Consider the following 18784-nt stretch of genomic DNA (forward strand, 5'->3'; position numbering starts at 1 on the left):
AGGAGGCCCTGAGTTCAGCCCCTAGTATTGCCCCGTTCCCACCCCCTGGCAAAAAAAAAAAAAAAATAGGAAGGATTTAGGTAGGCAGAGATAAGTGTTTCTAGACACATGAAAGAATACAGAAAGTTATAAAGGATGAAAAAGATATTCTCACATAAAGAATGTTGAGTAGTTTGATTGGACTGAGTGTCCTGAAAGTGAACCAATGGGAGGTAAACATTTAGAAAGATAAAATGTAGCACTAGGGAAGCTTTAGAAAATGGCAAAAATATACCTCTACAGAGCATCTTCTTTAAATCAATACCTCCCTCCTGGTCAAGAATAATTAAGGCTAGACAACCTGAAAGGAAACTTGAGTGTTTTGCCACTGATTAGGTAGCTGTAGACCTTTCTCCTTCTGACAGGGAACAAGTCTTACTTTACTGAATGAAATTGCCCTAGTGTCTTTGCCTGATGAAGAGGTGTGTTTTAGAGCTGCACCCAAGGGGGAGTGGCCTGGAGGAGCTTTCCTAATCTCTCAATGAAGAGCTCTAGATTTCTCAAGAGAAAGTTGCAGGACATCATAGTTCAGCACCTTCCTGCAGCTGCCCTTTATCACCTGATGTTTCTCCTTATACAGTTATCCCTTGAAGGTTTGGGTTTTGATCTCCTAAGACTCCATTGTCTAAGCTAAGGCTGAGGGCTTTTTGTTCTTAACACCTGTTAAGTCTCGTCAGCCTCCTCGTGAAGGACATGTGCACCATTGCAAAATGTATCAGTGTTGTTCCCTAATGTGATTATTCTAGCTTTTTAAAAAATCTTTGCTGAATCTTAAGGACTTACTTCTCTCACCAGATCATACAAAAATGTTTCTGTGGTTTCACTGCTTAATTCTGTATCCATTAAGATTTGTTTTGGTCACAAAAGCTCACCAGAGATAAACTTTTAACTCATGTTAATAGAGGTCAACCAGGGTTGCTCAGGCAGTTTCATGATTGCGGAGTTCTCTCACTGTTTCTCCTCCGTTGTCCAGAGGGCTAATCAAGGTAGAATGTGTACCTTCCAGGCAGCAGGAAGGAGAAATGGAAGAGTACATTCCTTCCCTTCCTCCACTGGGACTTCTTAAAAGTTGCACAGACCACTTTGCTTATGTCCTGTAGGCCAGCACTTAGTTAACACAGCCATCAAAAATACAAGGGAGGCCTGGAATACCTATCTGGTTAAAAACAGAAGCTCTTGAAGAAAAGGAGAAAGGATACTGGGGACACCTTTGATTTTAGACATAATCCTTTCTTTGTTATCGGAATACTTTCATGAGATGCTTAAGAAAAAAGCTTAGAGTAACATGAGCATACGTATAGCTTTTTAGTGGTGGAGATTGAACCTGTTAGGAAAAATGCCGCTCACAAAGAAAGCTCACAAGAAAATCTCATGTCCAAAGGCAGGGTTTAATGACAGTCACGAGCCACCTGGCTGACCTGGGAAATATGGCACAGGAAGAGCAGGAGTCTGGGCCAGGCATGGCTTTTTATAGAAGAGGAGGGTAAGAGGTTGGTGCATGCGCAGGGGTCCCTGATGGGGATGGAGCTTGGGTAGAGCTTGTCTTGGAGTGCGGGAAACTTCACTAAAGGGCAGGGCTGTTATTGGGAATGGCTCCATTTTCCAAGAGGTGAGGCCTAAGGATAAAATGGCTGCTGATTTATAAAATGGCGTTATTGTTCTATCATTCCCCCGTTTTTTCTTTAATAATGATGAAGGTAGGGGCTGAGGATCAGGAATTGGGGCTAAGCATCGGTCTCTTTAGATGCTTCCTGCTGGCAGGGGGCTTGTATGGGGCAGGATCCTCAGGCTCCTGTGGTGTCTTGGATGCGGCCTTTACAGCAATTTTTCTGGGCAGTTTTGGAGAGATTGATATCCCTGGAGGTACAACTGGTTAAATTTTTTATTAGCAATGGCAGACATATGGTCTAAAAAAAAATCTTTGATACAAGGGAGGAAGCTAAGAATATGAGAGCAAGAAATATAGGCATCAGGATGGGCATTAGCCAAGAGAACCATTGTGAAATGTTCCCTAGAGGATTCCAAGAGTCCTCCAACTCCCTTCTCCATTTTTCTAATTGATTCTGGAGTTGCCTAATTTTATTTTTTACTACCCCTAACTGGTTAACATAGAAGCAGCACTCCTCTTGTAAAAATAGACAGAGACCACCCTTCTCTGCAGTGAGCAGGTCAAGGCCTCGTTGGTTTTGGAGTACAACTGAGTCTAGGGAGTCAAGTTGTTTCTGTAGGATTAGGATGGACTCAGTCACTGTTTGAAAATCACTTATTAATCGATCAGAGAGTTTTATGTAGTAGTGGACAGAGAGGTTCCTGTTCCCGGAACGGCTGCCTTGTTCCCATGGCAGCCGTTATGCCCAGGGTAGCTAAAAAGGGAATAGCCTGAATTGTCCTTTTAGATTGAAAGTGTGCGGTGAGGGGGATGAGGAGGTCCTGATCTTCTGTAATTGTATCCATGTCAGGAACCAAAAATACCAGAGTGCAGATGCCCTTCCAGGCTTGGGGTAAGCAGGGGTGTACACTCTGACCGCATAGAAAGAGAGTCCTGGGAAAGGGGGGGCAACAGATATTGTTTCCGGTTTTGTTGGCTGCCCTAGTGGTGTGACATTTTTTGGCCACCAGGGAGCCTACCTCAGCTATCCCTGAGGAACTCTGTAGGCAAAGAGGGACTGGCTGGGAGAGGGGAACTGGGGAAAGGATGGAGGTGGTGGGCCTTTTGGTGAAGGAACAGTTTAAGGTAAATGGTGTGAAAACGTTTATGGGGCTGGCAATGACCTGAGAAGGGCCATTCCACTGACACATCCAACAACCACGGCTAGAGTAGGATTGGTGTGGTTGAGTAGTTGATGAGTGGTATTTATGACCTGGAGGAGAAGGGTTTCAGAAAGGGACAGCATGTGTAAAGGAATTTTAAGAGGCTTTCTGGTGGGACAGAATAAGTCATTTAGTGCTCACTTCAGCAGCACATATACTAAAATTGGAATGATACAGAGAAGATTAGCATGGCCCCTGCACAAAGATGACATGCAAATTCATGAAACATTCCATTTAAAAAAAAAATAAATAAGTCAAATTAGTCTTTGAGGTACCTGGGTGTGGAAGACCTTCCAGAGGGCCTCATCCTGGACTCCATCTCCATCAGATATACCAAGCTGTGAGAGGTAAGTCCAGCATACCTGTTGCCCCTTCCTCCCATGGCAGCGGTAGCCAGCATGGTCACCTTTGCTGATCCCTGTCCAATATTTTTGATTAAGATGTTGGCATAAAGTGGCAGTGCTATAGCATGCCTTTTGCATGATGGTATATGCTGTAAATGGCCGGCATGGGCGGGGTGGGGGGCAGCTTGCAAAGGTCCAAGTCTTAAGAAAGAGAGCACAAGGAGTAAGGTGCACAGGGCAAGGTATCCAAAAACAGAAAACTGTGCAATGGGGCCATTTCCAGTCAGGAGGAAAAGTTGCCCACAGGCCAATACTTAGGAGGGAAGGGACAAGGACAACATTAGCCACAGAAAGGGATGGAGTAGAAGCATAGGTGGAGTGGTTTACAATAAGGCAAAGAGAATGTTGGAAAATGAATAGATTTCTTCAGGAGTAAAATCTGAGAAAGTACCTTGGAGGTGAAGGTCAGCTATCCACTCTATGAACCAGGGGTGAAGAAGGTATGGGAAAGGAAGGAGGCTGATTGTGTTGGGAGGTGGGAAGAGTAAAATCTCAGAGTGGAGTGTATATAGGAAAGAGTAAAAGTGTGGGCAGGCACTAACAGGAAAGAATGGGAGGGGGAAGTATAAAGAGTGAGTAGGTGAGATGCCAGGTTCCCAGGCATAAGGCTCCTGCTTATGCCCCAGGAGTCTCCTTGAGTGTGTCTCTGTCTTCTGGGATCTTGGGAAGGCAGGAGATCTTTAGTTTTGTTGGTCCTGTAAGAAGAGATTGGTAGGTCTTTTGTGGGGCTGTGAGGATGGAGACAAGGGGTTAATGGGTCACAACTTAAGAGGGGGTGGGTGTAAGGTGAGAGTGGCCTGGAATTTTGACAAAATGTCCCTCCCCAAGAGTGGGGTGGGGCAATTAGTTAGGACTAGGAAGGAGTGAGTAAAAAGTGTATCTCCCAGTATGCAGGTTAGAGGAAAAGTCATTAAGGGCTGGGTAGGTGTTCCCTCCACCCTGACTATGGAGGTTAAAGAAGGCTTGGTAGGTCCCCAGAACTCCAGCAAGGCAGAAAAAGTGGCACCAGTGTCTAGGAGGAGAGAGATAGGCCTACCGTCAATGATGGCCTTTACCATGGCTCCCGTGAAGTTATGGGAGTCCTGGACTCCGTCAGTCATCAGCCGCAGTTGCCAGTCCTAAAAGATCAGTTAGGGAGGAGGGATGGTGAGGGGGCTTAGACCCTCCACCTTGAGGGGTGGAGGGGCAGTCCATTGCCCAGTGGCCCTTCTGTTTGCACTTAGGACATGGCCCCAGAGGGCGGTGTGGTTTAGGACATGCACGGGCCCAGTGTCCCTCAAGGCCACACTGAAAACATGGGCCGGGAGGTGTTTGGGATTTTCCCTGGCCTCGGGAGTTAGAGGTCAGAGGCCTTTGTTGGAGGGCTTGCACCAACATCTGGATTTCAGCTTTGTCTCTCCTCTCCTTGTCAGCCCTTTGTTGTTGTTCTCAGTAATTATAGACCTTGAAGGCCACGTTTAAGATTTCAGCCTGTGGAGTCTGAGGGCCATTTTCTGGCCTTTTAAGATTTTTTCTTATATCTGGGGCTGACTGGGAGATGAAGTGGGTCATGAGGATAATTGTCCCCTCCTTAGTTTCAGGGTCAACTTTTGTATGGCGTCGTAGCACCTCTGTGAGCCAGGACAAGAAACTAGCTGGATTTTCCTCTTTTTCTTGTTGAATTTCTCTGAGTTTATCAAAATTAACAACCTTTTGGGATGACTTTTTTAGTCCTACCACTAAACAAGTAAGCCTCTGATCCTTAAGCATTCTGTCACCGGTTTGGTAATTCCAATTAGGCTCCTCAGTAGGGGTCGCTGTGTCCCCTACAGGATGGGCGGGGATGGTGCAATGGATCTCATCTGCATGTGCCCTAGCTGTGTCCCAGACCCTGCATCTCTCCTCTGGAAGGAGGGTGGAGGAAGGAATGAGATAGATGTCATGCCAAGTAAGGTCACAGGATTGAGCCAAGTATTGGAACTCTAACATAAGAATCTGGGTTAGTGGTGAAAGAGCCAAGGGGCTTTTCTATCCGAGAGAGGTCAGCGAGAGAAAAGGGGACATGGACCCTCACAATGCCTTCCGCTCCAGCCACTTCCTGGAAAGGGTAGATGGAAACTGGCTGACTGGGGGGGTCTGTGAGAGCGAGTGTCTGGGGGGCTCATGGGATCCTGTGGTTCTGGGTGGGTGGAAGTAGGGGCAGAAGGAGGGGTGGGGGCAGGGCAGAAGGAGGGGCGGAAGGAGGAGCAGGGGCCAATGGTTGAACAATGGAAGCCCGTCTCTGATAAGGTGGAGGCTCATTAGCAGGGTCGAAAGAAGGCAAAGTTTCAGAGTCAGGAGGAGGTTCAGAAGAGGATTTAGCTGGGTTTGAAACTGGTTTAGAGGCTAATAGAACCTGCACAGGGGAACAGGAAGTATAGAGGGAGGGTTTGGTGCGGAGATAAGAAGGATTGGATGTAGGGAAGTTCCTTCCATTTACCAGCACACTCACAGAAATTGTATAAATCCCTTAAGATATTGGGATCAAAAGTGGGGAACCCAGTTCCAGGGATGGGAGCAAGCCAAGACCTAGCGTTAGGATTTCAAGGAAATGACAGAGATCATGGCTCTGTGTGCAAGGACTCACTGAGAGAGGACCTTGAGGGAAGATTGGCCAGTGGTGGATGGCAATTGGAGGCACACTGGGGCAGAGGAACTTCCCTGTGAGCTAGTGAGGGAGCGGTGCTTTCTAGAATGGGGGGTTCCAGCAAAGCAGCTCAGATCCCAGAGGAAGGGAATAGGAGTAGAGAGAGAGAGCAGGGTGGGGTTGGGGAGGCTGGGAGAGCAAGGTCAGTCCCGGAGTGCACCCTGATCTGAGTCACGGCACCAAATATTAGGAAAATACCACTCACAAAGAAAGCTCACAAGAAAATCTCACATCCATGGGCAGGGTTTAATGACAGGCACGAGCCACCTGGCTGACCTGGGAAAGATGGCGCAGGAAGACAGCAAGTCTGGACCAGGCATGGCTTTTTACAGAAGAGGGAGGGTAAGAGGTTGGCGCATGCACAGGGATCCCTGATGGGGGTGGAGCTTGGGTGGAGCTTGTCTTGGAGCTCGGGAAGTTTTGCTAAAGGGCAGGGCTGTTATTGGGAATGGCTCCATTTTCCAAGAGGTGAGGCCTGAGGATAAAATGGCCGCTGATTTATAAAATGGCGGTGTTACTGTTCTATCATTGAACCCAGCGCCTTATGCATGCTAGGTAAGCAGTTGACCACTGAGTTACAATGTTGGCCCAGATTTTATATAGATGTTTATTAGAATGAACAGATAGTTTTACATTGTAACATTCTGCATTCTTGGCTCCTAAATATTTTTACGTGATCTAGAAGAGTAGAAAATTAATTTTTAAATTATCATTTTTCTTAATTTTCCAAGTTCAACTTCTTTCCTAAAGATGTATCTGAGGTTTTATTTAAATTCTAAATACAGCAAATGTTCAATTATGGCAATAGCTCAAGTAGTAGAACACTTTCTCCGATAAGCACAAGGAGAAGTGCAATCCCCAGTACTCAAAAAAAAAATTTAAAAATTTTAAAAATACAGCAAATGTGCCTTTTATCTTTATAGAAGATAAATATATTAAACCCATTACTGAGAATAGTCATAGGTAATGTAAAAGCTTTGGTTAGGATGAATTCAAACATACGGAGATTAAATGAAAATTCAGGATTATTTTAGTTCACTGAAAACGAGCTGATAAAGTGAGCAGCAGATATAATCCTATTGATACTGCAGATTTTAAGTTCTTTTCTTCACCGTAGAAGAAAATACATTTAAAAGAATTATCCTTATGAAAAATGATTTACTTTCACGGGCTGGGCATGATAGTGCACTGCTGTGGTCCCAGCTACTTGGAAGGCAGAGGCAGGAGCACCATGGTTTGAGGCCGGCCCCTGAAAACAAATTAAAAGAAAAAAGGACTGGGGACATGGCTCAATTGGTAGAGCACTTGCTTAGCAAGACCTGAGTTTAATCCCTAGTACTGAAAAAAAAAAAAGATTTACTTTCAAAGCCTAGTGTCTAACACTATAAGTAATAATATGTTTTCCTCCCTAGGCAAGAAGTTTGGTAGCTGTAGGACTCGGTGTTGCAGCTTTTGCATTTGCAGGTAAGATAAATAAAGAATACATGTCAATACGTGTTGTAGGAGAAATATTTCCAAATAGCTGCTGTAGTGATTCATGAGTGGGCCGTTGTATTCTGAGGCTTTTCAATTTTAGGCATTATACAGTCTCTTTCTTTCCATCTAATATGGTTATTGAATAATAGTCAGTGGAACAAAACCTAGACAAACTTTATAGTAAAGAAAATTAATGACCAGTGAGCTAAGAAAACCAGCTGTAATAGTAGTTGATATTCCTGTCTTTATTTTTTTTTTTTACAAGTTTGGGTTATAGTGGCATACAATAATAAAAAAGAAGCAGCCTTAACATGACCCAGTCCCAGTGGTGGGGTTCCTTTATGCTGATGTATTTACGTTTTCTTGCAGATGGGTTTACGCATTTCAAGTTCTTTATGATGAACACAGTTGATCCCTGATTTGTTACTTAATCTTTTAATGTATTAGCATGATTTCTTTCATAAACCCAGGAGAATTTTGTTCACTGCTAAAGTTACCTTCTTATAGAAAAATAATTATAAAAATAAAAGTAAAATCAGTAATTCATCATTAACTTATAGCTTTAAACTGCGTCACTATTCCCTGATTGAATGTTAATCTGAGTGTCAATATTTTGTTCCTAAATTCTCTGGATTTGGTCCTGTTAATTGGATCTTTTTTAGGTGGTTATATGGAATTAAGTTCTAACAGAGTCAGATGCTGTAATCCTAGCTACTTAAGAGGCTGACATCAGGAGGACAGCAGTTTGAGGTCATTCTATACAAATAGTTCTTGAGACCCCCATCTCCAAAATAACCATAGCAAAATGAACTGGAGATGTGGCTCAAGCAGTAGAGCACCTGCTTTGCAAATGTGAAGCCCTAAGTTCAGACCCCAGTTTCACACAAAAAAGAAAAAGTTCTAATAGAAAAGTGACAAAGGTTTTATTTTGTTTTATATGGTACTAAGTTCATACAGTTCTCATTTACAAAACTTCAACATTAGAATTTTAAAATCAAAAGACAAGTGGTTCATATCTTCTTGATCTTTTTGCCAGCAGGACCTTGTGTAAATTATATAACTATAGTTAACCAGTTCTGAAGTTTCATGAGAAGAATATGCTGTCTCAAAAGGAATTCTGACAAACTTGCTCATAAACACAAAACAATTTTAGTATTAATTATTAAAATAATAGAATTGGCATAGTTATTACAAATTCACATGTAACATTTTCATTTTAAATTAGAGAAAGATGTACTTTTTCTAGGTCTTCTTTCAAAAATGACAGGTCTACTCTATACAGACTGTACTTCTGCCAGATTCTTGTTACTAATTCAAATTGCAAATCTGTTCCAGAGCCAAATGAAACTGAATAATAGAATTTAGGAGAAAGTACACTGTAATTTGTTGGAACGACATCTTATAGTGTATGGTTAAAATAAACTTTCAAATACCTCTTCTTGAAGCCTTTATTTGGTTTTTCAGTGAGATTCAGTCACTGTGCCTGATTGTGGGTTTGAAGAATTTTGAGGTAATTTAAAAGCTACATTTTATACCATTATGGAATCAAATGATAAGCTCTTCTGAAAGATCTAGGTAGTTGAGCTTTCCCAGTGGAACCCTTGATTTACAAATAAACTTATGGTTAGAACTGAATTTAAATCCATATTGGGGGGAGTGATAAAGGAGAGTGGTGGAGGGGATGAATTCAAATATGATATATTTGATACATTGTAAGAGCTTTGTAAATGCCACAATGTAACCCCACCTAGCACAACAATAGAAAATAAATAAAGTAAAAAAATAAAGTAGGAGGTGAAAGTCTTCCTCTGTGATAAGATTTCAAGTATCACTGTCATGTCCTGTTCCTGGTGCTCTGTGGACATATCTCACCTAGTGTCCTAGGAGGGGGACTGTCCCAGGCAGGTCTCAACATGGCAGCGATGGCCTGGCAGAGCCATTAAATCGCAAGTATGCTGTTTCACTGGTTTTAGACCCTAGTTGTGCTGAAATAATTAGAAATGACTTCCCGTATTAATGATTCAATTTCCTTATCTGTATATTGGGTGTGATTTTTCCTGTCTTAAAGAATAATTTTTGAAACTTACATAAATTAATTCAGGAGTGTTTCTAGAATTCAGTACTCAGTAAGCATTATGTATTATAGGAAGATGATTCTCAGTAGATTAAAGGTAACAAATTGGTTACTAAATACAAGAAAAATCCATGTGCAGTTTTCTGGGAAGAGTTGGTACACTTAGAAGACACATATTTTGATCAGGGTGGAAAGGATGAATTAGGTAATATTTTATACTTACCTCATGCCCTCAAAACAATTTAGGACCAGTTTTGCTATAAATTTTTAGTTGTCAAGATTCAAGGGGAGTTTTAATGTTAGGGTGCTTAAGAAAGAGAAAACTATAATAAGTTTTTAGAGAGTAGCCATTCTTAGGAAAAAATTGGTAATTAACATCATTGGCAAATATTTTATACATAATTGGTTTTCTTTTTTAGAGGTAGCTCCCTTAAAAGCACACCTACGTCAGATATCGTAAACAGTATTTGTTTTCCATATATTTCAAAGTGATTATCATTGCAAAAGCAATATAATTAATCATTCTGTATCATAAGTATCTTTTATACATAAAGGGACTTTTTCTATACAACTTATTATAGGAAGAATATTAGGGTATTATTTTTGTAACCTGTAACATTCTATAAGGCGTTATAGATGAAAACTTCTAATTTTATGATCATGAACTAGAATTTGATGCATTTATTGGCTGTGCTAATATTAAAATGAAATTCTGTCCATTCAATAAATTTAAAATTTGAAAATTATGACTTATCTTCTTGGTAAATTTTGAAATATTTATTTTAGACAGCATGTATGAGTAAAGTATCAATAAACGATATGGTATATACCTTGAAAGTATTGATTGACGTTGATTGTAGGAAATATATATCTCCTTTGCTATTTAGGTCGCTATGCATTTCAGATTTGGAAACCTCTAGAACAAATAATCACAGAAACTGCAAGGAAGATTTCATCTCCTGTAAGTTAAATGTGGCTGTAGTTAGACAACTCATTTTGATTTTTGTTTGTCATATTTGATTTTGGTTTTTTGTTTGTTTGTTTGTTTGTTTGCAGTACTGGGGTTTTTAATTCAGGCCCTTGGGCTTGCTTGGCAAGTGCTGTACTACTTCAGCCTTGTCTCCAGCCCCTTTTGATCTTGTTAGATTTGGAATAGGGTCTCACATTTTTGCCTGGCCAGCCTCAACTGCCATCCTCTGATATATACCTCCCATGTAGCCAGAATGACTGGCGTGTACCACCATGCCCAGCTTTTTTTATTGGTTGAGATAGGGTCTTGCAGACTTTTTCCCTGGGCTGATACACAGATGATATGCAGGAAGTTTCAACTGCTGAGGGTTCTTGGGTCCACTCTGAAATTGAAAGTAGAGGCGGACTCCCAGAGATCAGAAAGATTTTATTTGCAGAGAAGAGAAGAGAAAGGCTGCTTGGGGGCATGCAGTGAGACTAAAACTCTTGGGCCATGAGTCAGGTTGGAGATTGGGGTTTATAGCCTTTTTCATGTATTGCCCAAGGGCAGAGATGTCTCTCAGGTGCAGACAGGTTTCCTGAGGAGGAGGAGTGTCTACTTGGCCAGGTATCACCTTTTGGGACTACTCCTCCTCCTCCTCTGCTTCCCTCTCCTCCTCCCCCTCCTCCTCCTCCTCCTCCTCCTCCTGCCCGCCCCTCCCACTCCCCATCATCTCTTCCCCCTCCTGCCCCATGGTCCTGCCCTGAGAGAGCTTACCCAAGAGTTTACTTTATCTTGGATTTGAATCTAATCCCCTTATACCACCACACCTGACCATCTTGAACACAGAATCACAAGACTAACCATGACATCACCTAGGGTTTATACACTCATCTGCCTGCCAGCATTGTAGACACTCCGATGAGTTGAATGTAACTGACAAAGGAATGAATGTGATCACTGAAGATAATACAAGTTGACTTTTGGGAAATCAGCTTGGCTTTCACCTATTTGAGAGTGAATGGCTTGTTTTACCAAAAGCACTACAGGCTTTCGGAGCTTAGTTAGCCAAGAACAATGACAGCCCTGTCAAACAATGACGTATTGACAAATAGCAAAAGAGTTTACAAACCTGCAAATACATGTTTGTGACAGAGGGAAGTACAGGTTTATTTTCTGCTTTCCTGTTTATATTTTATTTGGCTGATGATATTCAATGTTCACTTGGTAAATATTCCTTGAGCACCTATTGCATGCCAGACATTGTTGGGAGTGGGATATACTCATGTACCAAACAACAACATTTTCCTCTAGGAGCTTGTATTTTATGTTTTAGTAGAAATTTTTAAAAAGGTGAAGTAGGATAGATATATATCTAGAATTGTTGAGTGCTTTTAAGAAAACCAAATCAGGGCAAAGGATTAATAACAGCAGAGAAGAATCTTTGTATTAGCTAGGTCAGGCAAGGCCTCTCTGAGAAGATGAAGAACTGGCCATGTGAGCATCTGAAGAAAGAGCTTTCCAGGTGCTGGGAACACTGCAGAGGTCCTGAGAAGGGAATGAGCTCAGCAGCAGGGTAAGCAGTGGAGTCTGTGGAGAGAATAGTACAAGCTCAGACTGATAGCCTGTTAACAGCCCAACAGACTATGGAAAAAACTTGCAGATTTTAAGGATGATGGAAAGCCTTTAGAATAATTTGAGTTGTGGGGAGTAACTTGCATTTTAGGTTATCATTCTGATGGCTACTTGGAGCATAGACTAGACTGAGCCAGAGTAGGAGTTGAGACACCAGGTAAGAGAATAGTGAAAGGTGATAGTGCCGTGAAATACAGTAATAGAAATGGAAGTGGTGACATGGATCTTTAAATGAATGTTAATCTGTTTTTCCATGCTGATCAATAATAAATGGAGAGAGTTTGGAAGTTATTTCTATTATGGTGGTTCTCAGTAGACTTATATACACCATAAGTACAAAACTCCCAAGTTTTGTAGACCTGAGGTCAGATTAGGGATAGTCAGAGACTGTTCTTGACTCAAGAGCTCCTTCCCCTAGCCCACAGGTCAGAGGACCCAGGTGAAAACGTATTCTCTTCCCCCCTCCAAGTTCAAGGTGATATAAAAATGACCTACCAAGAGACCCTGTCCCCTTTTTTTCTTTTCTTCCCTTACCTGGAAGAACATATGACTCCCCTTCCCTTAATAAAGCTTTTCTATCTCACCCCATCTGTGTGTTCTGCTTGGATTCTTCCACACCAGAACACAAAGGCCAAGGTCTTCTGGAACACCATTTGCTGATCACAGAACAACTATATTTAGCATTGTAAAGGAAGAAGGGGCAAGAAAATGAGAACCTTTTCACTGTGCAGCAGAGGTGTACATATAAAGCAAGGTAGATTGCAATAAGCACACAGCCAGGAACTGCATTACTTAAGGAGAGGGAAATAATGTTCCACCACCTTTCCTTCCCCTTTTTGACAAGTCTGACTCCTCTTTTTTTTTCTTTCCCACAAAGTACTACTCTTATAGTTTACAATGAAATATCTTAGAATATCTTAATCATCATCATCATTATAATTATACCTCAGTGAAGACAGAAGTATTTAAAAACAATTCTTTAAATATTAATCACTCCAGGGAAACTGAGAAATGAAATATGGACATACTTTTCTTCACACTAATGAATCCCAAATGTCAGACTTCATAAACACAGCATTTACAGTGATTTGATTTTACAAATACTAATTTTTAAGCCAAATAGGGTTGCTAAAAAACAGGAACTGTAGTTGTATATTCCCAAGTCTGTCATTGACAGGAGAATGTACAAGGTTCAAGTTCCCATGGGTGAGCTCTGACATCTCGTTCTTAAATCTTATCTTTCTCCTTTGCATGCTTTTTTTTTGCTGGAATATTTCCTAGAGTAGCTTGTTCATTGCTATGCATGAATGGTCTGTTCTCTGTTAAATGGGATTTTTGTTGTTGTTTTTCTTGTTAATTATCACTACTAGCTCCTTGAAATTGAGTGGAGTCAGCATATGAGAAGTACAGAAATCCGTGCTGAGACCAAACCTCAGTGCCTACCCTCCCACATACCTGCCTACTCACTGTCACGTTTTTTGCTTTTCTTGTTATTCCATTATAGACAACCTGTTGTTTTGGTTTTCTTTTGTTGTTTCTTTTACGGTTTTACTTTTTTGGTGACACTTGTTTTTTAGCACTGAAAGTTTTTAGGCTTTTCTCTTTTTTATTAATATTCTGCAATTTCACAAGAACGTTTAGTGAGTTGTAACTTATTTGAAAATTAACTCTTTTATTCTATACTTTAGTATTCTTTAATTATTGTTTACTCTCCACTCTTATCTGCTTGTACCAGCATCTATTAGAAGGATGTACAACTGAGTCTATCCTCTGTCTTTGAAAATTTTATCTCATACTTTCTATTCTCTCATCTTTTTTGCTTTGTATTCTTCAATTATTTCTAGTTTTTTTCTAAATCATAAGGTCATGTTTTAAATTTCTAAGAATTCTTTCTGCTTCTTTCTTATAGCAATCCATTTTTTTCAAGAATTTTTTTTTTAGCAGTCCTAAGGTTTGAACTCAGGGCCTCATGCTTGCTAGACAGGTGCACTACCACTTGAGCCATTCTGACAGCCCTAGCAACCCATTTTTAATGGATGTGATTCTTTTTTAATATTTCTAAAGATACTAATTAGAGTTTTGCAAAATTCTCTTCTGCTTTCTAATTTATCACCTTCTAAAGTTAAATGTTATTTGTTCATCTTGGTTCTCTTATTTTCATTCAATGATACTGGGTTTGTGCAAAATTTTCAGTGATGTTGGTTGCTGGCTTAAGCACTATATGCACTAAATTTATTAATATAAGTAATGCCCCTGTCTTTCTTCAGCAATTTGACAGGCAGACTTCAACACTTTAATTGAGAGAGGGTTGACAGTTGGCATTGAATACACAAGTGGGCTTGTCACTGATATATGTACACATAAATACAAAGCTCCCAAGCTTTGTGGAAACTGTTTATCTAGCATTGTAGTAATGTCATTTATCTAGATCTAAATAGTGTCTTGTATCATTGTAAAACAAGCAGAGCAGAGACTGGCTTGGGAGCTCTGAGTCCAGCAGAGGTTGAGCGCCATATCCATTTTTCTCCTTGGCATAGATGGTCCCCTGCTAGGATATTTGGGCTCTGAAATGGGGTCTGCCGATATCTCACCTTTGAATTTACCTCCCCTGTGCTTCTCTTTTTGAGCCTAAGGGGAAAAGTGACAGATACCAGAGTAGGGATGATCATTTTCTGCTGTTCTGGCTTAATAAGTTACCCTGGTACCATTTTTCACAGTTTTGACCCTGATTTAGTGTTTTCTTCTTCTTTTCTGGTGGCTGGGGTCACTGATTTTTCTGTATGTTCAGACTTACTTGTTTTTTCAGTCTTCCAGGATTTGTTTAAATTTTCGGGTTTGCTACTTGTCCCATTTCTTTTATTGAGAGAGGATTGTACTATATATCCGGGCTGGCCTCAGACTTGCAGTCTGTCTGCTTCAGCCTCCTTCATGCTGGGATTACAAGTGTGTACCTGTACCTAAACCCATTTCTTGTTTTTTAGGTCTAGTACTTCCTTTAAAAAAAAAAATTGGTGGTAGTGGAGTTTGAATTGAGAGCTTACACTTGCAAAGATAGCACTCTACCATTTGAGCCTTACCTTCAGTCCATTTTGTTTGCTTGTTTGGTGATGGGGTTTTGTGAACCATTTGCCCAGGCTGGCCTTGAATAGAGATCCTCCCAATCTCAGCCTCCCATATAGCTAGGATTACAGGAGTGAGCCACCAGTGCCTGGCTTATTATGATCTTTTCTTCTTGAAAATATTTCTTTTTCATTTCAAAAGCTCTTTGGAAAGCAAAAAACCTTTCTGATTCAGTCTGGTGTTTTGAGCTAGTGCCCTTTGTTTGCTTTTTAATGTACTAATGTGTATCACTGACTTAGCTAATTTCTAATTACCTCTAAATTTTTGGGGAGCATGGGAGAGGGACCTAGGTCATTTGTCTTCTTTAAGGCTTTTGATTTTCTGTTTGTGAATTTGTCCCTTTATTTGAATTCAACTTAAAAATTGGACTTATATTTTATGGTCAAGTGAAAGTCATAGCAAAATGCTCAAATTAACACCATCCTTCTGTGGCTCTATAAATCAAATAGATTATTAGAAATAATAAAATTAGATAGTTTAAGGTAAAGGTATTTCTTCCCTTAAGACCATAAGATAATACAGTTATTACCTTGTTGTCTGGAGGACTTTTGTGTTTCAAGCTCCTGACTGAATGAACTAGCCAATAAAGATTGGTTTAGCTTAAGTGATTTCGTATCTCCTTTGATGACATATGGCACTGTAGCATTTAATGCTATTTATTTTTATTTTTTGGCAGTACTGGGGTTTGAATTCAAGGCCTTACACTTGCTAGGCAGGCACTCTACCACTTGAAGTTCCACTCTGCCAGTCGTCTTTTTGTGTTGGGTATTTTCGATAGGATCTCACGGACTGTTTGCCCAGGCTAGCCTCGAAACTTTATCCTGCTGATCGCCACCTTCTGAGTAGCTAGGATTATAGGCATGAGCCACCAGCACCCAGCATTTAATGCTAATTTTAAAAAGAAGTAAATTTTATTTCTGTTGGTTATGCATGCTTCATGAATGGAATAATATAAAATAATGTGTAAGGTCTAGGGTATGTTTACAGGAGATAGCATCATAAAACTTAGTAGAATCTCAGTGCTTCTGTTGTTATCCTATTAGAAAAATATTGCCATCTATTCTGCCTGTTGATGATGTAGCTGTTTCTTATCGTAATCTCATTTTTGTAAATCTGCACATTTCTTTTGGTCCACCACAGCATTTGTCAGAAAATGGTCTGCAGTGTCTTATGTCTTTATATTCTAAATAATGCAATGTGGATATATTATTATCAAGCTTAATAGAGTCTTTTAGTTATAATTTATTATTGGAAGGGATACAGAATTACCATTTTGTGCCTGCTCATAACGTAAATACTAATTTAAAAATGATAGATTAAAATACTGTGGTAATAATTGTATTTAAATTATATAATATAAAATCTAAATATCATAGCTTTAGAGGGCATGATTTCCTCTGGAAAAAAAAAGTACAAAAGTTTTAGTGGTTGAGTAGCACAGCAGTTTTTTGTTTGTTCTGTCTACCTTAACTTTTTTTTTTTTTTTTTCATATGTGCATACAAGTCTTGGTTCATTTCTCCCCCTTGCCCCCACCCCCTCCCTTACCACCCACTCTGCCCCCTCCCTCTTCCCCCCCCCCAATACCCAGCAGAAACTATTTTGCCCTTATTTCTAATTTTGTTGTAGAGAGAGTATAAGCAATAATAGGAAGGAACAAGGGTTTTTGCTGGTTGAGATAAGGATAGCTATACAGGGCATTGACTCACATTGATTTCCTGTGCGTGGGTGTTACCTTCTAGGTTAATTCTTTTTGATCTAACCTTTTCTCTAGTACCTGTTCCCCTTTTCCTATTGGCCTCAGTTGCTTTAAGGTATCTGCTTTAGTTTCTCTGCGTTATACCTTAACTTTTTTTAATTGTTGTGTTGGGTGAGGATACATTGTGGCATTTACAAAAGTTCTTACAATATATCAGATATATCATAGTTGAATTCACCCCTCCATCATTCTGCTGTATCTCCCCTCCCTTCTGTTTCTAGCTCCTGTGGATTAAGTTTCTAGCTTCAAAATACTGTAGTTCTAGGTGTGGTGGAACACGCCTGTCATCCCAGCAGTAGGGCAGCTAAGGGAGGGGAATTAAAAGTTCAAGGCCACCTTGGGCTACATAGCAAGACCCTGTTTCCAAAAACGAACTTTAGAAATGATTTAGTTTTTTTTAAAGTGTTTTAATGATTATTTATGTAAATGAAGATTGACTTATTCATAGTAAAGTCAGTGTTCTAGGACCTAAACTTCTTCCAGACAGGAGATTTTTGAGGAGCCTTCTTTGAGGCTCCATTTCTACTTGGGCAAAAATAAAAATAAAAATTGCTTAGGTATCAATACTGCTTTTAAGGTTAATGAACCTTGTGACTACAGTGGGAATGACAGTTCAGGAAACATCAGTCTGTCTTCTTTATTATGTTGACTCAAAATTTTAGATCTGACTGATAGAAGTATTTATTCCCACATAAAGAGTTACTCTATGAGTTACTTTCAAGCATGGTTTAAAAACAAAAATAAGCTGGGCGCTGGTGGCGCACGTCTATAATCCTAGCTACTCGGGAGGCAGAGATCAGGAGGATTGAGGTCTGAAGCCAGCCCTGGAAATAGTTTCAAGAGACCCTATCTTGAAAAACCTTTCACAAAAATAGGGCTAGTGGAGTGGCCTGAGGTGAAGGCTCTGAGTTTAAGCCCCAATACCACAAAAAAAAAAAAAAAAAAAAGAACAAATGTGCTCTTGTAGAAAGCACTGCTGTGGATATTGCTGTTTTTCATAAGTAAGTCGGATAATCAACTTAGATTTAGAGAGAGAGGTTTGCATTTAGTGAAGACCTTGATCTCCTTAGAGAGACTTTAAAACTGGCTTCTCTTCCTCTGTTAAGTCCCTCATTCCTTCTTAGCTCTAGTTTTAGCCCTATCTTTTATCTGTCTATCTGTGTACTTTTTCTCTCTATGTATGTTTCAAAAGATTAAAAATGTGTCTGGGTTTGTATGTGTACCTAACCAAACTGATTCCCTTCTTCCCTCAAAACTTATGTCAGCAGTGGAGGAGGAATGTTTGTTTTGTATCAAATTGTAAATTACTTGAAATATCATATTCCCTACAGTACTGGCATATGGATAGATTAACATCTATGTGATGAAGGACAGAGAGACTCTGACCTCACTTGAAAAGGGTGTGGCATATAGTAGTTGCTGAATTGTTTGTTGAATAAATTAATTACCAAGAATTACTAAGAAGCAATGTCTCATAAACTGTTCAAAGAGAACAGTGTATTTATATGTATGGCCACATCTCCTAGTGTGAGACTCATTTTTAAAGCTCTAATAGTTTCCTTACTTTATTCTTACTTAGTCAGTCTCTGCTTTTTGAGTTGCATTAATAGTATGTGTTTAATGTTGAAAATTTAGAAAGTTAAAAAAAGTAAAGAAAAACTATTCATAATTTCACCACTGCAATACAATATTTTAGTGTAAACATTTGGGTGTACATACTTGAAAATATTTGAGAAAAAAATTTGTATCTGAACATATACAGACTTTTTTTTTCTTGCAATTTTTCCCTAAACAATACAATATAACCACTATTTACAAAACATTTATATGGTATTAGGTATTAGAAGTCATCTG

The 18784-nt window shown here is 39.9% G+C and overlaps 1 protein-coding gene and 1 non-coding gene across 6 annotated transcripts in view; both read left to right on the forward strand.

Annotated features, from left to right (window-relative positions):
- The window catches only part of Dnajc15 (DnaJ heat shock protein family (Hsp40) member C15), a 94018-nt gene that overhangs the window by 51158 nt on the left and 24076 nt on the right, over positions 1-18784 (forward strand). For 3 of the 5 annotated variants that reach the window (XM_020167205.2, XM_020167207.2, XM_020167204.2), the window contains 2 exons: positions 7332-7383; positions 10357-10430. In XM_020167205.2, the coding sequence (XP_020022794.1) occupies positions 7332-7383; positions 10357-10430 (126 nt within the window). Of the gene's footprint in view, positions 1-6162; positions 6262-7331; positions 7384-10356; positions 10431-18784 lie in introns of all 5 variants that reach the window. The other 2 variants (XM_074043325.1, XM_074043324.1) reach the window with 1 other exon arrangement.
- Positions 2984-3090, forward strand: LOC141413101 (U6 spliceosomal RNA). Its single transcript, XR_012437925.1, has one exon. It is a non-coding gene; the product is annotated as a U6 spliceosomal RNA (small nuclear RNA).

The sequence above is a fragment of the Castor canadensis genome, chromosome 10, assembly GCF_047511655.1.
Source record: "Castor canadensis chromosome 10, mCasCan1.hap1v2, whole genome shotgun sequence".
Lineage (NCBI taxonomy): Eukaryota > Metazoa > Chordata > Mammalia > Rodentia > Castoridae > Castor > Castor canadensis.